The sequence below is a fragment of the Pollicipes pollicipes genome, unplaced genomic scaffold, assembly GCF_011947565.3.
Source record: "Pollicipes pollicipes isolate AB1234 unplaced genomic scaffold, Ppol_2.1 Scaffold_4002;HRSCAF=4701_pilon_pilon_pilon, whole genome shotgun sequence".
NCBI classification, from domain to species: Eukaryota; Metazoa; Arthropoda; class Thecostraca; order Pollicipedomorpha; family Pollicipedidae; genus Pollicipes; species Pollicipes pollicipes.
Window position 1 is genome coordinate 29,150,576 of NW_023596420.1, and position 24,066 is coordinate 29,174,641.

General features: G+C 59.2%; 2 protein-coding genes across 5 annotated transcripts; one reads left to right on the forward strand and one right to left on the reverse strand.

Moving 5' to 3' along the window:
• Positions 1-326: 326 nt before the first annotated feature.
• LOC119094353 (sushi, von Willebrand factor type A, EGF and pentraxin domain-containing protein 1) lies at positions 327-12,476 on the forward strand. Its single transcript, XM_037217420.1, has 12 exons — positions 327-330; positions 4,462-4,538; positions 5,016-5,130; positions 6,158-6,331; positions 7,844-7,995; positions 8,425-8,611; positions 9,003-9,121; positions 9,710-9,962; positions 10,456-10,637; positions 10,943-11,081; positions 11,318-11,440; positions 11,855-12,476. Exons 1-12 carry the CDS (start codon positions 327-329, stop codon positions 11,896-11,898), a joined length of 1,569 nt encoding a protein of 522 aa, XP_037073315.1. The 3' UTR covers positions 11,899-12,476.
• A 35-nt stretch (positions 12,477-12,511) lies between these two features.
• LOC119093102 (dipeptidyl peptidase 3) lies at positions 12,512-23,807 on the reverse strand. 4 transcript variants are annotated; one of them, XM_037215998.1, is made up of 15 exons: positions 23,742-23,807; positions 22,317-22,494; positions 21,824-21,943; positions 21,264-21,491; positions 20,479-20,616; positions 20,080-20,222; positions 19,569-19,700; positions 18,181-18,334; positions 17,336-17,578; positions 16,506-16,625; positions 15,988-16,112; positions 15,191-15,314; positions 14,205-14,384; positions 13,504-13,666; positions 12,512-12,754 (listed from the first exon to the last, which is right to left on the reverse strand). In XM_037215998.1, exons 2-15 carry the CDS (start codon positions 22,464-22,466, stop codon positions 12,618-12,620), a joined length of 2,157 nt encoding a protein of 718 aa, XP_037071893.1. In that variant the 5' UTR covers positions 22,467-22,494; positions 23,742-23,807; the 3' UTR covers positions 12,512-12,617. The 4 variants fall into 4 exon arrangements, with proteins under 4 accessions (XP_037071893.1, XP_037071892.1, XP_037071895.1 ...); XM_037215997.1 differs by lacking the exon at positions 15,191-15,314 and adding an exon at positions 15,390-15,513; XM_037216000.1 differs by lacking the exon at positions 15,191-15,314 and adding an exon at positions 15,390-15,513 and having other exon boundaries at positions 23,777-23,791.
• Between the last annotated feature and the right edge of the window lie 259 nt (positions 23,808-24,066).

Consider the following 24,066-nt stretch of genomic DNA (forward strand, 5'->3'; position numbering starts at 1 on the left):
TCGTGTCGTCTACTGTATAAGTCAGACACGTTTGTAAGAAGCTGCACGTGGAGCTTTGTGACGTGACGTAATGTTCGTGTATTGCAGACGAGTACGCGAGCGAAAGCCAGGACCGGATCCGGAGCAGGCGTCAAACAACCAAACCTGATGGTGGCTATCAGGTGGAAATCAGCTTCCCCGCGCAAAGGTAACGTAATTATGCCCGAAAGAACCTGGTCTCAGACCCCAGCCATCTTCTGTGCCCGAGAAAAAATCGCAGTCAATTGATGCCCTGCAAAGGTTTGAACGTGAGATTAGGTGTGTTTCCGCCCTTGGGCTGTCCGGCCATGGGTCAGTGACTCATTTGGTACGTCCCATCCCATACACGATGCGTCTAATGACTGTCATTCGCGGCAATCTGGAGTGTAACTTATCCACGCGCAATTATGTATACAGCAGTGATTGGTGGCGTATGAGACTAAAAATAGAACCGATATGTACCCTTAGGAGCTCGTACTCTGCCAATGAATCCAGTTCCAAAAGAACGCGTGGTGAGTTGCGGCCAACCGCAAACGATCCACCAGAACAGAACTGCCCCGCGCGTTTCTTCGCGGGTCGTGCCCGGCGGCCCGGGGCCACTGCCGGGACGCAACGACCGGGCTATCACGCCCACACACCGGCCGCTGGCTCCAGCGGGGCGGGGACAGTGCAGAGCCGCACGCCGCGCCGACCGGTGCCGCGCAGCTCGTCTGTGCGTCCCGAGAACGGAAGCCGACGGCGCTGGTGCGCGGAACCGGCCGTCCTGCGAGACGGCGCTGTGGACGGTCTTTCCCGGTCCGCGGCGGCCACCGCGGCCCGGCGGTTCCGACCGGCGCCGTGAAAATTACGGGCGTGGCGACCGATTTCTCTCCGGTTTGCAAAACTTGCCGTGCTTTGGGCACGGTCCTGGTTGTGTAAAATGTGGCTTTCGGCCTTTGAAAGCAAAAGCCCAGCCTGGCACAGGTCTTGTGCCCCAGTTGCAGCCCGGTGCTGTTGCGGCGTGCCAGCATCGGCACTGTAACGTGCCGGGCGAGAGTCGTCCGCGAGGTCCGACTAGCGTTTGAGTCACGTGACGCTGCGCAAAACTAGAAAGCTTGATCCGTTGGGTAACCTTGAATTGCACTCAGCATGGCAATCGTGCAGGCCCCGTTTAGTGGCATACGTGTGTGGGTTTTGCAAAGGCACCTTGATACTATCCATCCGGTTACTTGATCGTCCAAACGATAAATGATTTAAATGTCCACGTACGTTTCAACAGGCACTTAGGGAAATCCGAGTCGTTTAGAAGATTTCTGGGTTTTACGTCTTAGTGTAATACTGGCATCGCCAGATGCGCTTATCACCACGTACTTACTAGTGCCCAATGAGGTGATGATTCCACACTACCACATTTTTGTATTTAGTCATTCATGGACCAGGTGGAAGGGGAGGGGTAAATTGGGTAGCTCACGTCAAACAGACGACACTTTTCGACGAAGCATGAAGGTGAGCATTGGGCAGCTTACTCCACCAAACTGCGAAGAAAACTTGCATCTTTGCTGGCTTGGCCTCATCATTTGTAATATTTGTTAATCCATACGCGAAGAGTCCGCTCTTTGATGAGCATAGTGTGGGATGATCGAGCAGAATTCCGATTATGCAAGCTGCAAACACGGGTATGACCAGTTCAGCAAGGGGTCTTGAGCGTGGCAAATAAAATCTAATAAATCCTGTTCCGGAAATAGCTCATTCCTGCTATGTGATGACAAAAAACCGTGTTGCTGGATTGAATGGAACCCGACATGTCGCGTCATACGCTCATCCGCAAATGGACGCCTTTATTTTTAAAAACGCGCAACATAATCAGATGTACACTTATCTGTCAGCACGTCCACATCACTAAGGTGTGTTGTAGTCTGTCCAGCTCAGACGACTCGCGGCCTGCCCAGACGCGATTTTTCGTCTTTCGTGGCTTTGCAGTAAGCTCTCTTCGTGACAGTGCAAAGGGTTCCTTTACCACGCCACTCCCGTGCTCACCCTTGCATGATCACCTGAACCGCCGGAAACAAAAACCAACAAAAAACATAAGCAAAGAACATAAATCAATTCCATCGAACTCGTCAGCCGCTACCGAACGACACGCGGACTGGCTGCAGCCGGTTTTGGCGGAGATCTCGGCACCGGACTGGACCCAGCTGGCCCGAATGGAGGCGGGGATGGAGGGGGGGGGGGGGGGGGGCACGGCGGCAATGAAGCTTTGCCGCCGGATACAGCCGACTTCCGGTCCGCAGCCAGTGTGCTCTCAGGGGCCGGCGAGCCAGACCGCAGCGGCCAGTACGGTCATGGTCTGGCGGCGGGTGCCCGGACCATCGTCTTGGCCTCAAGCACAAGGTGCTGCGGTCACAAGCACGGCCATGCAGTTTTCCGGACCGCGGACCGTGTCCCACGGGCGGTGTTTCAGTCATAGACAAGGCCATAAAGCTGTTCATATCTTCATCTGGGTCACACAAGCAGAGGGTCTTGGTTTGAGATATGCCCATGTCGTGGATCAAACCGTCGTCCGGGTCCCACAGCCACGACCTTGGTCAAAGGGTCCGGTTGGACGCCCCACCGTTGCCTCGGCCAGACAGACGCGCGATGACAGACACGACATTGGTTACAGGCACCGCACCCCGGCAACAGTCGTCGCCCGGTGCTACAGAACCACTCCCCATCACACTGGAAGCCCCTCAGCGTGGAGCAGTGCGCCCTTCGCCGCCGCCTGCCGCGGGCGGACGCGCGCCCGGCCGCGGCGACGCCTCGGCCCCCCGGCCGCAGAACCGCGCATCCATGGCCAGCCCGGCCGGTCCGGCCGCCGGATCAGCCGGGATACAGCGGTCGGGCGCGGCGGTGACTGGCACGGCGGCCCGCCGCTCGCCGCCGCCGGGAAGCCGGGCCCAGGCTCTCCGGCGGCGCGCGGCGGCGGTGCTGGCGGCCGCTCTCCACCGCCGGGGCTCACCGCCAGGGAACCGGGCTCAGGCTCTCCGGCGGCGCGCGGCGGCGGTGCTGGCGGCCGCTCTCCACCGCCGGGGCTCACCGCCAGGGAAGCCGGGCTCAGGCTCTCCGGCGGCGCGCGCGGCGGCGGTTGCTGGCGGCCGCTCTCCACCGCCGGGGCTCACCGCCAGGGAACCGGGCTCAGGCTCTCCGGCGGCGCGCGGCGGCGGTGCTGGCGGCCGCTCTCCACCGCCGGGGCTCACCGCCAGGGAACCGGGCTCAGGCTCTCCGGCGGCGCGCGGGCGGCTCTCCAGCACTAGGGCTCGGCGCCCGGGCGCTGGTGAAGCCCGAGCCTAGCGGGTGGGCTGCTTGCGATGGGTTGGGCCTGATCTCGGCTGGCGTGATCACGAGGTGGATCACGTCCAAGCCCTTTCCTCCTAAACACGACCAAACTATTTGGACAGGAGTGGCTCGTAAGCTCAGAGATGACCTCTCATCCGCGCAGGGAATGTCGGTGTCTCCACTCGTCCGCAGCGGGATATCTGCTCGGTCTGGACCTGACCAGGAGCGCTGTCGGCCCGCCTGAGTCGGCGGTGTCCTCGGAGGGCGTCCGGGGACGGTCCCGGCACTGGTCCACACGCCAACAATGCAGCCAACGCTTCGGCGTGCGCAGCTGACAGACGACGCCAGACTGTGCCAGCTGCCAGAAAACAGTTCCGCCCTGAGTTCCGCCTCCGCTTCAGTCGTCGCGATTCGCTGACTTCATCCCTCGCCTGCTGACCAGCACTCTTTTTGTCGATCACTGGCACGCACCCCGTGTTCACGGACCTTCTTTGCTTGTTGTATGTGACTAGCCTTGTGCCGCTTTCGTCATCCCTGCGTCCGTATTGAGCTCACGGTTTTGTTCCGCTATGACCGACTAGCCCCGCGCCGTTCACCTGTCAGGATGTAGCATGCTGTCCTACTCTGTACATTAACCCATTTTTGGAGGAACGTCTTCTTGAATCACGGGCCGTGCATGTACGAATATGCCCAAGAGAAAGAAATTGATGCAGCGTGACCGCATTTGGAAGTTGACTCATTCAGGCCTTGGTGCCAGGGCGAAGAATATTTTCGTCCTTTGTCGCGTTTTGTCTCTCTAAGCAAGCAAAGCTGAACAGCCGGTGCCAGCCTGGTGCATAAGCCAGGTAATGCCAAGTGATGCGTGGTGCCTCCACCAAATAACGTCAACGTCCAGCCGGCGTCCGCCCTGTTGCCATGGACCGCACCACAAGCGCCACCGAGCACGTGCGAAAAGAAGCTCAGCCCTCTCCGTCGGAAAGCTCCTACGGCGATGACCCGCCGGCCCGATCGGAGCCAGTTCGCGGCCCCCGTCTTTCCAGGAAGCGCGGGCGCCGTGCACGCTGGCTGGCGATCTCCGCACCGCCCACATCCCGTCCAGGCGGCGGAGGCCCGACCCGCCACCAATCTGACCGATCGGGTCTGTTGCAGCGGCCCCTGTCACCAACGAGGACACGAAACAGGCTACCGACGTGCAGAAGCTGATCAAGGACATCATACTCGAACATGTGAGCGTTCACTTATGGAGGCGGGGCTGACGCGAATGACTGTCGATGGCGTATGTGAGCGCCAACCGCTCATCCTAGTTTTGCGATTCAAACACGCCGTGCATTGGGTATTCTCTGATGGCAGCGATGCGAAGTATCTGATAGCTGCGCACCAGCCATTGCAAGGATTTCTATGTGCGCTTTGAAGGTGTATTAGATATGACTGAGCCTTACAGGTGACAGCCTATGTCTGAGATAGATGTCGCTGACGCTGGCCATTCGTGGCGGTTTGACTTCCACCGCAAGCCTAACCCCAAATCGCTCTGAGCTCAACTGAAGCCACCCCACATTTCGTGATTGTCTTTCCACTATGACACCTCGAACTCCTCCATATTACCTGCAGCGCGTCGAAATCTCATGTCACGAGGCAGCGCGCTCGCCGACCTCTGCAGTGCTCACTCCCTGTCCTCCGGCCCTGACTGCCCCGCGCGTCGGCAGGGCGAGTTCGACGTCCAGTCGCAGCTGCCGAACGTCGAGACGGACCCGTCCTCGCTGCAACTCGACTCGGAGTATGTGTGCGAGGAGGGCAAGGTCCTGGTTGATCGCTGGTGCGGTAAGTCACTCTCGCTTTCCCTCTCGCGCGCGCCGCTGATGCGGCGCCGGGCGCGGGCGGCGAGACGGATGGCGCGTGGCGCCCGAGGCACCCGCATGACGAATTTGGGGTACGGCTCCCTTGGATCGCCGGCGGGGTGAAAGTATCCGACACAGACAGCGCTCACGCTTTCCGGGAAACTGTTTGAGGCTCTTCACTATTTCAGGCCATTTGCTCACCACTCACTCTGCCATTATCGAGATAGCTCCAGCTTGGCTCGGCCATTATCGAAATAACTCCAGTTTGGCTCGGCCATTACTTCACCAGAAGTTCATGGACCATGGCTCGCTGCTTTCTTACGTAACGTTCGCGTGTATCACTGGGCCGTATTATCACGTGCCGCTGTGAGTTGCATGCACCGTGTCCATCTCTTGTTCGTCGGCTTCGCCCCTGTTTACGACTTGTGTCTGCTCACATTCCGATCTGACCTGACTGAGCATCTGGCGATGTCATCCCTGACCCGACATGACCCAGATTGTCTCACCGTTGACGCGAAGTTAATTTTGGGGATTTGGTTGAGATTAAACCCTTTCGGCTGGCCAATAAACATTGCAGGGTTATAGGATGAAGGAGAGAGGAGTGCGGGGAGCGAAACAATATGTATCTGGGATTCCCCTGCTACCGAGACTTACCCCGCACAGGGCTCCTCTTCGGGGTATGTGCGAGCGCTAGGACGGGACTCCCGCCAGAGACCGCCTGAGCCCATCCCTCGCCTTACCTTTCCTTGCTTCACCAGCCCTTACTCGAGTCTTAAGCTCACAGCGGATGCGTGCGGCTTGCTCCAGCGGGACGGGACGTCGCGAGGATCCAGGGCGAAGCGGCGGATGAGGAAATAATAACAAATCCCAGTGTCCATAACCATAACATGTCACCTCTGTCCTGACCTGTCCTGACCCGAGCCTGTTAAACGCCTGCCCTGACCTGACATGGCCCATGATAGCGTCACCACCGACTCAAACAACATGACCCGTGCGCCGCTGCCCCCCAGTCGCGTGCGCGGCCGGCACGTACTTCGACGTCGAGTCCGGCACGTGCCGCAAGTGCGCCATCGGCACATACCAGAGCGGCCAGGGCCAGTCGAGCTGCACGCCGTGTCCGCCGATCGCTGGCCGCCAGTCCACCACGGCCATGCGCGGCTCGCAGACCGCCGACCTGTGCAAGGGTGAGTGACGGCCGTGCGTCTGACGCTGTGGTGCTGTGTCCGGACGTCCTGTGTCCAGACGTCGAGTGTCCGGACGTCAAGTGTCCGGACGTCGAGTGTCCAAACGTCGAGCGTCCGGACGTCGAGTGTCCGAACGTCGAGTGTCCGAACGTCGAGTGTCCGGACGTCGAGTGTCCGGAAGTCCAGTGTCCGGAAGTCCAGTGTCCAGACGTAGAGTGTCCCGACACAGGGTGGGTGTGGGGTTCCGTTCTTGGTGACAGAGATCGGGCACAATGCTACCTCAGTGTTCACGCGGTGGATATGTACATGAGTGGCGGAATGGCGGCGGGCAGCAGGGAGGTTAACGATCAGAAGGCTGTCGATTCCATACTTGTCGCGTCAAAATTGCGTTCGTCTGGCTTCCGTTACTTGCGGGGCAAAACACGGGCGCCTGTCGGCAGCTTGCATCAGTGAGGCTGATGCATTTGCGAGCTTTCTCATGCAGACCGTCTTGCTAAAATGAGGCTGAAGCCAACAACAATATGCGAGGTGCAAGACAATATTCTTTGCGGGTTCACCTAACGACCTTGTATCAACCCATTACCGAGCTATCCTTGCTCTGAACGATGCTGAGAATCAGCCACCCGGAACCGATACTCGGCCCCAGTGCCATGAAGCTGCGGCTGGGGCGGCGCTGCGGGTGCTCTGAACGATGCTGGGAATCAGCCACCCGGAACCGATACTCGGCCCCAGTGCCATGAAGCTGCGGCTGGGGCGGCGCTGCCGGTGCCTGGGAAGCCCGCACGTCTCCCGCGAACCGACAGGTGATGGCGGCGGATCGGACAGGTGCAAACATTTCACAGCCGTGAGACAGCGGCGGGGAGAGGGAGGTGGGCAGTGGGGAGGGGAGGGGAGGGGAGGGGATACCAGTCGGCATCCGTGGCAGTTCACGGCCGCCACGCCCGATCCGGGAGCTCGCGCGGCGCCGCCTTCAAACAAGGACTCATACGGGTGTTCGCTCGGGACGTTTTCCGAAAATCTCCGATAGCACTTTCTGCAGGAGGCGCACGTAAACGCAGACGCCAGCATGGAGACAAGTCAACTGACCATTAGTCTCTCCAGGGTTATTCCCGACCGCCATCTGTCTCTTCAGAGCGATATACACCCCTGGAGCTGCCCTGACCAGGCTCCCAAGATCGCTGGTCCGGCCGCTGTTGCCCTGACCTGGCCTGCCTTCCCAGAGCGTTGTACTCCCGAATCCTCACTGACCTAACCTGAAGTGACCTGCCCCCAGCGTGGTGCTCACATAGCCCGCCTGTGACCTGACCTGACTTGTTTCCCTCAGGGCGGCGCTCGTACGGTCCGCGTGTCACCTAATCTGAGCTTCTCCTCGCACAGGGCGGCGCTCGCCGAGCTCGCGTTTGGCCTGACCGGACCTGCCCTCTCCCCCAGAGCAGTGCTCGCCCGGCTCGAACTTGACCTGACCTGACCTGACCTGACCTGACCTGACCTGACCTGACCTGTTTCACTCAGAGCGCTGCTCGCCCGGACACCACTTCGACACGCGGCTGCAGATGTGCAAGCCGTGCGGCGTGGGGCGCTACCAGAGCCGAGCCGGCCAGTTCTCCTGCAACGCCTGTGAGCCGGGCCTGACCACACGCAGCGCCAAGAGCACCTCCTCCAAGGTGAGACCGGCGCCGCCGGGCCGGGCCCGTCCCGAGCACAAGACTTCGCGGCAGGGGGCAGTCTGAACTGGCCATTGCACCCACAGGGTGGGGTATTACGGTCAGAGTGGTGTATTATGACCACAGTGTGGGTTGTTGTGACAGCGTCGTGGGGTATTGCGACGACGTAGGGGGTGTTACTGCCGCTTAGTAGGTTATTCGTGCTGCCAAATAGGGTATCTGAACAAGATATGGCATAATTTCGACCGTCCATCAAAGCATTACGACCACAGAAAAACATGCTGACATGGCGATGCCGCTGGCAGATTAAGGAACTGCCTGGTAACGTTAGGCCCCCCAGTGTCGTGACTTCCCACATGAGCCATGACTCATGGCAGCAGCATTATCGCCCTGAGAAACAAACAAACAAAGGAGTCGCCCACCCCGCAGGACTGCACGGCGGCCTGCGAAAGCGGCCAACAGCTGGCCCTGGACAACACGTGCCAGCCGTGTCCACGTGGCACGTACCGCGCGGCCGACGCGCAGCAGACGTGCTCGCTGTGCCCCGAGGGCACCACGACCGCGACAACGGGCTCGACGATCTCCGATGACTGCTCGCTACCCGTCTGCCAGCCAGGTGCGTCGCCCCGCCAGCCACGAGACGACGAGATATTTAGGCTGACGTGGGGGTGATGTGGGGCCGTATCGGGTGTGCGCTTGTTTTCAGACAAACTTTGCGTTATACCGTGAGGAGGCAGGTGCCTTCATGCTGGGGCACGGACAGCAGCACCGTACAGTCTCGTGTTTGAGCGGAAAGGCCGACATCAGTTCACCTAACCGTGGCGCTGGGCATCCAGCGGTGAGTTCTATAACAAAAACCAATTGGACAGCGCTCGATATTCTTACGATCAAAACGCCAGAGGAGAAAACAATCCAAGCACGCCCGCCTTAAGCCTGATCGGGGTGGAATTTGTCGCGCCGAGTGGCGCGCGATCTCATCTCGTTGGTAACGCGCTGCACCCGTCCAGGCACGTTCCTCAACACAACGGAGGGGAACCGGTGCGAGAGCTGCCCACTGGCGACCTACCAGCCCGAGTCCCTGCAGACGGAGTGTCTCGACTGCCCCACGGACACCACCACCGAAAAGGTCAGATCGGTCGGGGTCAGGGCACCGTCACCGGCTGGAGGGCTCGGAATGCTTGGCGCGCCACCAACGGCACACGTCTGAGATCTGCTGGCATTGTGACGGACTGATGTAAAACTCGTGACTTGCCCCGGCCAGCTGTTGACTCAGACTCAGGCTACCCTTGAGGATTAGTGGCAACGAGTGTTCCTTGCCTGGCCGGGACACTCCCGTTGAAGGTCAACTAGCGCCAGCTGTAGCGACGTTCACGAATGATTCAGCCGTCCGGTTCGGAAGCTTCGCTATGTCGAATAGAATCGTTATCTTCAATAATCCAGGTACGTCAGTCGAAAAGAATCCACGCCAGGCTTCCAGCAAATGAGCAAAACGAGCCAGACTGCATGAAACCTGTGTGGCGTCATGTAAAATCTAGGTCATTCAGCTCAATAAAACTGGTCATCGGATGCACACGCATCTTTTGTCTCGGCCGCCCGCGTCATCACGCCCAATGCACCCGGCGTAACTCGGCGACCTCTGCGTGTGACCTCAAGCCGCTTCGATCGGCTGCCGAAAAAACAGCGGCAGGCAGACCTGACCCGGGCGTGCCCCCAGGTCGGCGCCAGCTCGGCCGAGCTGTGCATCAACCCGTGCGACGGCGCCGGCGAGGCGACGCAGTGCGACGCGCAGGCCATCTGTCTGATGGACGCCGTCACCAACGCGTTCCGCTGCGAGTGCAAGCTTGGCTTCAGCGGCGACGGCTTCAACTGCACGGACCGCTGCCATGGCTTCTGCGACAACGCGGGCACGTGCAGCAAGGACGAGCGTACCGGACTGCCATCCTGCGCGTGCACCGGCTCATTCACCGGTGAGCGCCACGGCGGCGACGGGGCCGGCCGCCATCGGGTCAGGTCAGCGTACAGGGGCAGCGCAGGACGCCGGGTCAGGCAAGAATGTCGGGTCAGCTCAGGACGTCGGGTTCGGTCAGGACGCCGGGTCAGGTCAGGACGTCGGGTCAGGTCAGAATGTCGGGCAGGTCAAATCAGGACAGCGAAGTGTTCCTTGTTCGGATTGTGATGGGTTAATGTAACATTTACATCCCGCGGTCATTTAGCTGCAGCGCTCCACGGCCCGGCGGCGTTGACCAGCCCTGGCCGGTGGTGCGCCGCGGATAAACCCACCCATCACATCGCCCGTCAGATAATCAGATCCTCGGCCGAGCCAGTCGTACTTTCGCAGACAGCACCTGATCGTGACTGTCCCTGCCTGGTTAAGACTGACCTCACTCGACCTTGGCTGACCCCAACTGACCTTGGGCGTGACAAAAACGGACACTGGTTGACCTCGCCTGACGTCACCAGGGGAGCGGTGTGCAGAGAAGTCCAAGTTCGCCTACATCGCCGGCGGCGTGGCCGGCTTCGTGCTGGTGGCCATCATCTGCGTGCTCTTCGTGTGGATGATCTGCGCTAGGGCCAACAAGAGGAAGAAGCAGCAGGAGCCGGGGCAGAAAGCCATGACGCTGCCGCCGGACGCTGCGTCGCAGGTATGTGTCCAGGGACGCCCCACCGGGGTTGGCACTCCGGCGCGCAAGCTCCGATGGTGCTCGGCATCGCTCGCTGCGACAACTCATTTGACAATCGGCGTGAAAGGCTGGGACGTTACGGCAGCGACGCGCGCCGATTACTCACTTAACGGAATGTTGTCCGACTCTCCCACAACTAAGCACTGTGTTGGTGAGACAATCCCCCAGCCGGGAACGTTCTAAATGATCTCTGAAATGGTATTTGGGCGTTAGCACCGGGCAACGCACCGCTTGTGAGCGCGCTGACACCGCCTGCACAACATCAGGTGAATTTCTACTACGGTGCGCCAACCCCGTACGCTGAGAGCATCGCGCCGTCGCACCACTCCAACTATGCGCACTACTACGACGAAGAGGACGAGGCCTGGGAGATGCCCAACTACTACAACGAGGCCTTCGTCCGAGGTGCGGGAGACAGCGGCACTGTGACGCGCTTGGTAGTTTATTGTCACGCCGACTGCGCGCATGTCTGTTCAGCCAGAGCCAAGCGTCTGACAGATCTCTGGGCACAGTATTATAAATTCATGACTGTCCGTCGCCACGAGGTGTTCGCTAAGCGGATTACATGACGTCATCGAGCGTCAGCAGGCACGCGATGAGACGTGCCGTGGCGTGCCGTGACCGCCGACGCCTGCGCGCAGACGGCCCGTCGCCGAGTAAGGGCGGCACGCTGCCGCCGGCCAGCGCCAGTCTGTACACGGGCCAGCCCAAGCCCGACGAGCTGTACGACCGGCTACGGAAGCACGCCTACACCGGCAACAGAGGTGAGCGTCCGGCCGCGGCCCGGGCGGTCGTGCTCGGGGGAAAGGGAGACGAGTCTCGCATCGCGCCGCGCTCTCTGCTCACGGGGAGTGCAGGCGCGCTAGGGGTGCCGACTTTCTGGGGACTTTGGTAGTGTGTAGCTTTTGGCGGCTATTAGTCATTGAAATCGTCGACAGCTATTGATTAATCGCGTCCGCCACTCGACCGGCGTACGCTGACAAGTGTAGGAAGTCTACAGGCTTCGTAGACAAAACCAAGATGATTTCAAGTGTTCTCCACGGAAGGAGGTCGCTCTTTTTTACGCTCCACCATGGTATAGAGCAGCAAACAACATATCGCTTCCATGGAAACAAATCGACTTTCTCGCAGCCCATGAGAACATCCGTGCCCAGACAAGTAACCTGCCCTGTTTCCAGACACGGAAGACATTCCCATCGGCCACGACGACCAAGCGTGCTAGATCGCCGTGTAGCCGTTCGGTGTCGAAACAGCGAGGCCCGGCCGGCCCCGTCAGCCCCGCGGGGCCAGCAAGGCCGTCTTTCAGCTGACCACGGGAGCCGGCGCGGCGGCGCGGCCCTCTCCTCGCGACGTTACGTCAGTCACGGCCGCTCCGATTCCGCGTCGGTCCAGACCTCTGCCAATGGGCGACCCGAGCGATGAGGTCACTTCAAACTGCAGACCTCCGCTACAGCTGCATTTTTGGCAGTTCGCCACGGGTCAACATTACCAGTCTGTGGATGCGTGTGCGAAGAACCGTTTGCTGAGGGATCAGCGCAGCAAGAGCATGCTGCACAGAGACAGAAGTGATATTGCGCGCGCGGAGTGGAGGTTCGTAAACTGAGTTTTCATTAAGTGTCATTAAGGGACAATACCAAGCCCCGCAGTCCCACGTCCAGAAAGCGTCTCAAAGTCAGCAAAATCATGAGCAGGCCTTTCGCTAAAACCGATATCCAAACATAAGTGAACAATATGCAGTGACGCGTACTGTTGGTGAGATGTGCAGCTCGTGAAGGACGCCGAATACACTGAGTAAGCGAAGCCCTGCGGTCGCACCGCAGACCAACTAGTTCGGCTGCCTCGAGAATCGTGTATTTGGCATGACGTCTCAGACTCGGCCAGACTCAAATAGGCCTTAAACCGGTCCGGAGAATCACAGGTGGGCGGCGACGGCCGGCCGCTTCAGGGGAAGTGCTTGGCGTCCTTCTGGTGCAGCTCGAGCAGGCGGTCCTCGATGGCTGGGTCCGGGAAGCGGTCCACGAACGACTGGATCAGGCCCTCGGGCGTCGACTCGTATTGGCGCAGCAGCACGTCGTCTCCTGGCGACGGGCCGCCGGTCAGGGTCGCTGACCCGCGCGGCCAGGGCAGGGCCGGGCGCCGAGGCAAACCACCACCTCCGGCGCAAAATCCGGAGCTCAGATGAATAAAAATTCAAAAATTCAAAACAAAGCATCACAACTGAATCAAGTTATCAATTTCAGTTCATCAAATCAAGTATTATAATTAACAATTAAAGCGACAGTAGTGACGTAATCTGATTTCATCTAGCTTCTCACAAGCAAACCCGTCGATGGTTGCCGCACGGCCAAACGCGACACTTCCAGTACCATTACCTTCCCCACTAAACTCGCCAGTCATCTACACTTCAGCAAACCCAGGCAGATCCTTTCGAAAAAGTTAACAACACACATGGTGAGCTGGTGCTCGATGTGACGGGCTCCAACACGGTAACTGATTCCTTTAAAACTCACCGGCCTGACCTACCTGATGAGCACAATCAATGACCGACGCGTGCCCTCCCCCATCGCTCCCATGACCGACTTCGGAACGCATCCCCACCGATCGCCCATCTAGAGCCCGCGAGCTCGAGCAGCGCTACGTCTGTGGTTGAACAGTAACTGCCTCCCCCCCCCCCCCCCCCAATTTAACACACACCAAGCGAACACAAGACAACGGGGCTCCACTAGGCACCCCCGCCCTCGCCCTCGGTCCGCCTGCGCCAGCCGCTCCCTCTCCCGTGCCGGCTGCACCCCGACCCTGGAGCCCCCCCCCCCCGCCGTCGGCTCACCCTTGAGCTCGGTGTGCGCTTGCACGAGGAAACGCCGCGGCTGCTTCTTCTCCAGAATGATCGGAATCCACTTGGCGAATGGGTGCAGTCCGCTGTCAGGCACTTCCGAGTAGTGGTCGAACATGGCGCGCGCCGCCGCCACGTCCGCCGTCGCTTTGTACACCTGCCGGCAGCAGCACACAGTCCAAACCCGGCGCCGGCTCCAACGGCGCGGGCTGGCGCCGACGCGCCACGGGAGAGGCCGTCCAGCGACGCCTATTGCGCGATGGGGGGGGGGGGGGGGGGGGCAGTGCCGGCAGGATGGCCAGGGGGAGACTTGCACGAAGAACGTAAGAGGATAATAAGAAATGTATAGGGAAGGGGTAAAGTCAAAGACACAGGAGGAAAATAAGGCGCCGAGGAAGAAAATGAGGGCGATAAAAGGAATAGCCGACAGGGGGCAGTTGTGATGAAAACCCTGGCAATGAAGTCCACGGTTTTCTAAGCCGCGGTGACGGTGTCTGTCCGCTGCTAGCCCTGCCACAGAATGCTGCCACCACGCCACGGACGCCACAGCGGGCTGCTGTTACGAGAGCGGCTCTCGTAGCAGCAGCCCGCTGTGGTCCGCAGCCAGCTCGGGTCCGTGTTCGGATGCGCCGTTGCCGCCGCGCCGCTCCGTGGCGGAGCGGCGGCGGCGGCGGCCTTCTGCCAAGTCGACTCACCTGCAGCCGGGTGAGGAAGTCGCCGATGGCCTTCTTGCCAGCGGTGTGGATCTTGTCGCGGCAGACTGTGAGCAGCAGATCCGGCCGGCCGTCGGCGTCCTGCCGCTCCTCGATGCTCACCACGCCGTCGCCGTGCTCCAGCAGCACACGCAGGATCACGTACCGCGCCCGGCTGTGCGCCTGTGAGGACGCGGGGGGGGGGGGAGGGGCGTGAGCGGCGGTCCCAGCTTGCTCCACATCGGAGGGGCGTCGGATCGGAGCAGCGGAGCCCTGCCCGTGCAGCAAGCCTGGCGATGGCGGTTCGCGTGGGAACCGGGGCGCTCATGGCGTCGGACGTCTCCCGGTGAACCGGGAGCTGATCGCTGCCGATAATACTGCAGCGGCCTGGAGCGCACTTCGAGCAGAAATCTGAAGGGGCGACTTAGCCATCCGTAGGGAATCGTCTCCACATGAGTTGGGCGAGACTTTTTCACCCATATCCGCAGCTCTGGGCGCTGCCGAATAACTGCGCAACACCTCCGCAAAGGACGTGTTGGGGCGGATCACCGTCAGCACATGTGCACTCAGTGCCCACATTCCTCTACAGATTACTCGCGCCGTACCACCACCGCCTGCACTCAGCGTAAACGAAGATTGTATAATCGGCACAGAGCCCGTCCGCTCCAGCGTGCAGACTACTGATCAGTATACATACTTTCACCAGCAAACTGTTTAAGCAGACTGGCAGCCAGCCACAAGACGCGACCGCCAGCGACGGGCTCGCCAGTTTTCTCCACATCAGCGGCAGATCAAAGGCCACCAGCCGACAGGGCAGGACGGGATGTTGGGTCACATCCCACAGCCCCGGCCTCGCACCGCACCCCGTCCAGGCCCAGGCTCAGAACTGAATGGCTCACGGCGTCCCGCGCCACACCTGCAGGCCGGCCGCACGCCGGCGAACACAGCACCCGCGCCGCGCGCCCCGTCCGACCCGCCGGCGCCGTCACCTGCATGAACTTGCGCGCCGCCGCGTCGTACTGCTCCAGACACTTGGCGAACCCGTCCCACAGGTTGTCCACCCAGTTGACGTATGTCACGAGCCGGCCCGTGTCGCCGCGACAGTCGAACAGCCTGCGGCGGGGCGGCGTTACGGCGGCGGCCCCGGCGGCGCCGCGTGACCTGACCTGACCCGACCGAGCCCGTTACCTGCATGAACTTTTTCGTCTCGGTCGAGTACATCTCGAGCGCCCTGGCCAGCCCGTTGTAGAGCAGGCTGAGCCAGTTGACGTAGACGAGCGTGGGGCGCAGTGTCTCGGCCACGGAGAAAATGCTGCCGGCCGGACGACACGGCGTCAGGTCACGGTCCGGTCAAGGTCAGGTCAGGTCACGGGCCGGTCACGCCGCGAAACAAATAAGCACGACGGCAGCCGGCGGCGACCACCGCTGTAACGAGTGATCACCTGGATTGGCGGCCAAATCGCGCACGTAAGCACCAATGATGCCCCGACGCGAGTCCTTTGTAAACATCTGGCGCGTATCTTTGCATACATGTGACATTATCATCACGAAACCGTGAAACATTCCTGAACAAAAAAATGTCCCTTGACGAGCTCCGGATGTCAGCGCACAGTTTTATGACCGCCATCACAGCCCGCAAAGGGCCGTTACGACTCGGAGAGCAACGCCACGACTCCCACAACAGCCTCGTCTCGACCCCACCTGCCCTAGGCACGACCCTCCACACGTCACCCGCCCCCTCCCTGCCCCGGTCCGAAGCCGCGGCCCAAGCGCGCCGACCACCTACTCCATGACTTCGTCGTCGAGCGACAGGTAGAGGCCGACACACTCGGCGCGGCACTCCTCGTACGCCGAGCCCAGGTCGGTGAACACGCCGTCGTACGTCTCGCCCGGCGTGTAGAAGCTGGTAATCTGCGGCAGGGCCACGAGGCGCGTCACAGTCGGGCGGGTCGGGCGCCCGCTGCCGCTCACGGCCACCGATCCCACCCGGCCAACGACGCACCGGCGGCGAACGTGACACAGCCCGAGCCGACGACCGACCACAGCGGAGTCGGCAACGGATTACGAGCACCGGTGTCGACACGCCAGCGGCACGTCGCCGCCAGCCGCGCCTCCGCGGTGACGTGCCCCGGTCACGGCGGCCCACCAGCGACACATCCCGGCCGCGTCTCACATGTGTCGACGGCGAGGATGGCGCGCGGCTCGCGTGGCGTGGCGGACCCCACCGCGGGCGGGGCGGCGCTGTCTGAGGGACAGCGGCCACAGCCCGGGCCGCGCGGGACCCCGCCCCCGCCCCCCGCTCACCGGCTCGCCCGTCTCCGCGTGCTTCACCGTCTTCTCGTCGAAGTTCAGCTTGCCGTCCTTGTCCTTGGCGAACAGCTTGCCGCTACCGTGGCCGAAGAGCTCGTGCAGCCCCACCTGGACCTGCAGATGAGCGTCCAGCCAGGCGCGTGACGCGAGGGAACCATCACGGGTTTGGCGCGTGGAGACGTGGGAGCGGCTTCAAACCATTCGTTACCACGCTCTACCTAGCGTTCATTCTAAGTTTGTTCAGGGTGGCGGGGCGGAAGACAGGGAAGGACAAGCTGGGTTCTAGCGCACATGAGACGTACCTCCGCCGCCACCACCACTTACGCAAAGGATCTCCGTAAACGTGGTACAATCAAAACATGATTTCGTCACAACATAAACACTTAGTACTTATACCAAACACATGGACACTCAAAACAAACACAAAAAACAAATCATCGGGGCGTAGCAAAAAGTATATAGCATGGAACAATGTGCCTCAGATACATAAAGTGAGCCTGTATGGTATGACAACCACACAGGCAAACCCAAACTCAGCCCACTAGTCCAACTAGCCCAGGGGCCTGTATCCGGGCAGTGACAAATGAGCAGACAGGCGCCCAAAGTTAAAGAGATGGGCATAGACAAAATACAACTTAACACAAAATATAACATTCAGGTATAGTCTTCAGGTAGTTCATAACACCTATCCACCGTCACCAAAGCGTAGCACCACGGCAAATCCGCGCAAACATCCCCACCAGCTTCATCCTGTTCATCCCAGCAGGTGACCACCACCGTACCCCAGTCCCAATGCGCGCGCAGGTCAGGACCGCGGCCCATACCTCGAACGCCTGCGTGCGGTACTGGCGCATCAGCTCCGCGTCCTCGGGCCCGAGGAACGGCAGCACCGAGGCCGTGTAGGCGGCCGTGATCACGTTCCCCAACGAGACGTTCTTGAAGCCCTCCTCCTGGCGGATCTCGTCGTAGTTGGGGATGTTGATGCCGGCGGGCACGCCGCTGCCGGCGAACGCCAGCACGTCCAGGCTGGTGAAGTCCGGCTTCAGGAAGCGGTCCTTCTCGTACGCCTGCGAGCGGGGGGAAGGAAAGGAGGGGGGGGGGGGGGGGGGGGGCTCAGTGTAAGAGGCGGCCGGCGGCCGGCTACTGACCCCCTCAGACGCAGCCACGGGCGCTCAGACGCTGCGCAGGTCGCTAGGCATAAAGCGAGTGCAGCACTTGCGGCAACCGGCACCAATATGTTTGATCAATATGTTGGAACGGCCACCCTCGCATGAGAATCCCACGGGCGCAGGTCCACTGATGTAGCATTCGGGCGGGACGCCACAAAGATCATTGCTCGAAAAAACGACTGGCTATGAATCTGGGCGGCCTTGGATATTGTAATCGAGAAAATTAACACTGTATTGCGACAAATCCATGGTACACAACACAGACGTATTCCAACAAACACAGATGTTTCGGGTGAACATTGGACTGGACACAACACAGGCCAAGATGGCCGCGCAGTGGTGATGACCCAAACTTTCTCCGTTTAGGTCACAGCATCCTATAGTCGAGATGTTTCGACACGGGACGACATTGGTGATCTCTCCGGTCGATCAGCGGCGCACCTATCGCCGAACACACTCGAGCCTCCGGACCGCACCCACGGGGCCAGGAGCACACGTACCTCAGGCCAGGGCAGCCGGGGCAGGATCTTCTCGGCGGCGGCCACCAGGCGACCGAACTTCTCGCTCATCGGGCCGTTCACCATGGCGGCGAAGCCCTCCCACTCGGCGCGCATGCCCGTCGGGTCGCGGTACGTCTCGATGAAGCCGATGTAGCTGCGGACGACGCGCGACCGTCAGCACGGCAGCGCGCTCACTGACGCGGCTGGCCCAGGAGGCCACCCAGTCGGGGAGGATGCGGAGCGTGGCGCATGGTCTACCCAAAAGAGCGATGTTTAACAAACCGGCACATGAGACCTGTGGCGAAACCAACGAAACGGACATGCACATGGCCAGGTTGAAGGCCCCACATGCCATTGCCACATTGCCGTAAAAACCGGCAAAAAGTTGCCGACCCCAGCCGCCTTGCGCCACGTTACAATGAACGCTGACCTTCACAAAGAATAACACCACTTAACGATAGAACTGACATCTTTACCATCTCTCACTATGTTGTCTTCCCATTATATATTTGTCAACATACGTCTCTCGTTATCTTTTTGCTGTCCTGTTTGCGGAAATAGTCGTGCGAGAGGTTCATACCACGAGAGTGGCCGCTGTCCCTTTCATCATTCCCACTGTGATTCATCTTACATACAAAGCTGCACAGCGAAGTACAGCTCGCTAAATTATCCTACAACAGCGACGAACAGTTCAGCATTTGGGTGTGCAGAGTCCGGCGGCGAGGATGGGTCCACCGAGTCCGGCGGCAAGGATGGGTCCACCGAGTCCGGCGGCAAGGATGGGTTCACCGAGTCCGGCGGCAAGGATGGGTCCACCGAGTCCGGCGGCAAGGATGGGTTCACCGAGTCCGGCGGCAAGGATGGGTCCACCGAGTCCGGCGGCAGGGATGGGTCCACCGAGTCCGGCGGCAAGGATGGGTTCACCGAGTCCGGCGGCAAGGATGGGTCCACCGAGTCCAGCGGCAAGGATGAGTAAACCGAGTCCGGCGGCAGGGATGGGTCCACCGAGTCCGGCGGTAAGGATGGGTCCACCGGGTCCGGCGGCAAGGACGGGTCCACCGAGTCCGGCGGCAAGGATGGGTCCACCGAGTCCGGCGGCAAGGATGGGTCCACCGAGTCCGGCGGCAAGGATGGGTCCACCGAGTCCGGCGGCAAGGATGGGTCCACCGAGTCCGGCGGCAAGGATGGGTCCACCGAGTCCGGCGGCAAGGATGGGTCCACCGAGTCCGGCGGCAAGGATGGGTCCACCGAGTCCGGCGGCAAGGATGGGTCCACCGAGTCCGGCGGCAGGGATGGGTCCACCGAGTCCGGCGGCAAAGATGGGTCCACCAAGTCCGGCGGCAAGGATGCCTCCACCGAGGCCGGCGCCGCCGCCGGGCTCTCCTCACGTCTCGACGGAGGGTCCCTTGTTCTTGATCCAGTGTCGGCTGCCGTCCTTGTGCGCCGCCAGCGCGCCCGTCTGGAAGCTGCGCACGTACTCGTCCAGCATGCCCTCCTCGTGCGCGTTGGCCGCGTGCTTCCTGCCAGCACACACACGCCGCAGCCGGCCCGGTCAGCGGCGGCGCGCGGCGGCCATCCCGCGCCGCGCCGCGCCTTCCGGAGCGCAGACGACAACAGCCGGCAGCACGACTGGCACTTGTTTTACAGCGAGCGGTCTGGTAGACGGAGCAGTACCGCCGGGGCGGACGGCGCGGATTTCAGGTGCGCGCGAAATGCAAAAAAAAAACCGGTCGCCATATGGAATGACACATTTCCAAGAGGAAGCCCGCATCATCTCTGAGCGCTGGCGACTCCCCGTGGCACTGTTCCGAGGGTGCAGCCCGCACCGAAGCGGCAGGGGTCAGACTGGGCTCATCCGGCGCCAGGTAGCCGCGCGAGCAGGGAGCAGGCGTCTCCCACCTGGCCTCCTTGAGCTCCTCCACCACCATGGCGAGCAGGCCGGAGTAGTCGCCACGTGCCACGCTGAACTGGGCGCCCTGGTACTCCTCCGGGCCGGAGGTCACCGCCGCGTCACCGTCCGACATCACCGAGGCCAGCCGGATCTGGCGGCGGGCACGCGCGCTGCGTCATGCCGGGCCGGCGTCGCGGCGACGGCGGCGAGGCACGCCCCACGCGCGGCACGGTTAGCTGCCGCCGCCGCCGCAGGACGACGCACCGGACGGGTGTAGAACAGCGCTGTCGCTCCCACAGGGCACACACAGACTAGTCCTCCCTCCCTGCCTCCCTCCCGAGGGACCTGCTCTCTCCCCCTCCCCCCCCCCCCCCCCCAGACAGCATGCAGTCTCTGGGGAAACCCACCTCGTAATGGGTGACGCCGTCCACTACCGTCTTGAAGAGGCGGTTGTTGTAAGGCTCAATACCCTTGTGCTTCATGTACTCTTTGGCCTTTTCGGCGTCCTCGTCTGTGCAGTTGGCAGAGAAGTACGTCGTGATGCCCTGCGTGGGACAAGATAACACCAATCAGCATCTGACACGCAGACACTGATCCAACTCTGACTCAACAAGCACATAATCACAAAACTTATGATGCTGTCAATAGCAGGTGGCCAAGCCAGTTGATATTCAGAACATAAGATCATTGTAGCTATTCTTTGTTGTTCATTGATGTTTTCGGGCGTGTCGACTGCAATGGCCATTTTGCGCCCAAACGATCCTTTTACTTGACTAGTATGGTGTGAAAATGAGTTGAAAATCAACATATTTTAAGAATGAAAAGAGTTGTTTGGAATCAAAAAAGAAGGAACTGTCCCCAAGCACATCGCTAATCGTCAGGGGCGAAGCGTGCGGACCGAAGTGACGTCGTCGTTCTTCGAGTAGCTATTCAAGTCGTACGAGCAGCACACGCGTCTACTGATGGCGCTTAGCGGCACGAGCAGCGTCCAGCGGAGTGAGATCACGTCAAAGCAAACGAAGTCGTTAAAACCGGAAAACCAGCACGTCCGAGAGCTCCCGAGACCTAGATCTAGTCACAGAGCAGCCTCCTGCCGGGTGGTCCCCTTTCCCGGGTGCGGCCCGGCAGCGGGGGTTCGTGCCGCGGCTTTCTCGCGGGACAGACCCCCGCTGCTCACCGGCGTCGCCCTCACCTTGTCGCCGAGTCCCAGCTGCGCTACGTTGTCGTTGAGCACGTACAGTCGCGCCAGACAGCCATCCAACAGGCGCTCCAAGGTCTTGCTGTCCTGCTCGTAGGCTCGCGAGGCGCGTATCAGCGCCGCCAGCTTCTCCTGTGCCAGGCCCGGCACCTTCTTGGTGTCGCCGAAGTCGCGGTAGTTCCCCATGTCCGAGTAGATGGAGCTACTGTACACCAAGAACGCCTGCGCGCGCCCATCCGCCCAGTTAGAGCATATTCATCAAACCATATGCCCAACATGGTGGCTCAATATTAAACTCTGCCTTAGTGAGACTGAGGCAGGACACGGCCGTCGAAATGTGGCTCCAGTGTACATGATCACGCATCATAACAGCGCGGGTCATGGGCAGCTCATACGTGCCAGAATCAGCTTCAAGTGAGACAAGATGTGCAGATGAGTGTGCATGGCATCCCTTCCCAATCTTAGCACAACTTCGGCACCAGCTAAGTGTTTTGTTCTTTCAGACACATCTGCATACCTTCCAGTCTTGCTTTCTTTCAGACAAATCTGCATACCTTCCAGTCATCTTCTGAGAAGTTGCACTTGTCAAATGCTACTTGCTTCAGCTCTTCACAGCTCTGTTGGCGGAAAACACGATGCAGCAGAACAAAGATGAGAGGTGACTCAGGCGATGTCTGAAAAGTGATGCGAATGTCAGTCACTGGAGGTACTGGATCCAACAGGCATTTCTCAGACAAGATAGAGCCTAGTTTTTTATAGGGTACAGAAGCAGAAATACTTGACAATCTGCTTATTCCATACCCAGGCTTCCCTTTGTTATCGGCCAAACCCTGTGGATGCTGCAGTTCAATGCACTCTAGGTGGTGTCTAGGCCCTGACCACAGAGCCAGGATCTGGCCAGATATACCATACACAGGTTTGAAGGTTCTCACCACCTGGAAGTAAATCAGTGCTACATCTCACTCTAGTGATGAGGTGTAGCTAGGTGAGAACACTTAACAGATCACAGCTGTATCACGAAAGCTTTTGTTTGGAGGAAATGCTTACCTGCAGCAGAACAATGAGTCCACCCTTCCAGGAGGCCTGTGCAATGTGGTGGGCATACAGCTGCTCTTTCTTGGAAAGACCTTTAAATGCCACTTCACACTCCAGCCTGGAGAATGGCTGGTTGTTGGGGAGAATGTACTTGGAAGCCATGTTGTCAGTGGAACAGGCCCTTGCAAATCTGAGGGCAGATATAAATGCTCAATTCTGAATCTCTCATCTCAAGGAATGTTTGCAGCATTCCCTGCCTCAATGGACTAGTGTGGAGCAAATGTGCAAGGGATATAGCCCAGTCACATTCTTCAGCAGCCCAAGTGGGTGGGATAACCTGGCTGGCACCATCAACTGATTTAAGTTTGCACCTCAAACCTGGAGAGAAAAAAAGTTGACAGAAACAATCTAAGGCCCCAACCTCTAAGCCTTGACATTGGCTAATTACCAAGTTTGCCAAGATGTAAAGCAGCTGTCATGCATGTAGTACATAAACAACATGAAAATGGATGACACCCAATACTTCAAAATACAATTTGGTCTAGCAACATATAATCACTTAGCCAAAATTTCATTTTGAGCCTGCCCAATTTAAACAGTGAGGGGTGTTGGCCATACACCACAGGTGATAACTATGGGGAATAATCATGAGTTGAATTCAAATGGGAGCCATATATTTTATCACACTGGACCCTGAAATTCAGATGTAATGTCTACTTGACAGTTGGTGAGCAACAATGCCTTGGAAAATTAGACTACCTTGTTATTATGACTGGTGATGACATATTTTTATGCACATCATTCACACATGAAAATTGGTATCAGACATTGGCCCCCTGATAAAAAAATGGGTTATGAGCTTAGTGCATATCCCTTTAATCAGAATTGACATGGGCTAAAAAATGTGAGGCTTAGCAATGCATTTCTTTTAAAATATTTAATGTCATGGGTGAACCACAGGCTATATTTTGGAGAACTGGAAGGAATGACTCCTTCCCCTGTGACAGATCCCACACCTGTTTTACAGATACAATGGATGTAGCAGGGACACCGAATCTCTAGTAGCCAAAGTTCTCCTGCAATGAATAACAAAAACACTATGAAGTTTGAGCCTATGCCACAGGGTGAGCCATTGCTTTTCCTGGATATGATAGCTGCAAGCCTTCAAAGCTAACTCGCAAGAGCAAAATATCCAAACCATATGACTGAGACATAAATAGCGATCAAGCCGCAAAGCTCCCCATGCGTAAATGATCAAATGTGCTGCGACCAACACAGACGGTACCAGCACAGCACGTTGAAACGGCATATTTGGCGCACACACCCACATGTCAACTTCAACATCCCAGAATATTGCGCGACATCCCAACTCATCAGATACCATACATCCCACCAAAACAACACTGCGTAACAGCCACGACCTCCAACGTGGCGTACTTTTTCCTTAGACGCGGTCCGCCCTCGGCACCGACCCGGCGAACAACGCGGCGCAGGACGTTGCAAGTAAACATTTTTCATTTGCCTGCAGCTTTCTTATCTCGGTCCTCCCATTTCCGAGAAGAGTCGTGCACGTTCGCTTCTGACCTTTACAATCTTATGTAACGGGCGTGTTATCCTCTTGTCAATATCCATTTCAGCAGTCATTGAATAAGTACAAAATCACTTTGGTTTTGTTGACATACATCATTTGTTACGGCTATGCCGCGCTTTCACGGCCACGGCCATGGCCACTTGCCAGCACAGAGGCGCTGTTGCCACGCCA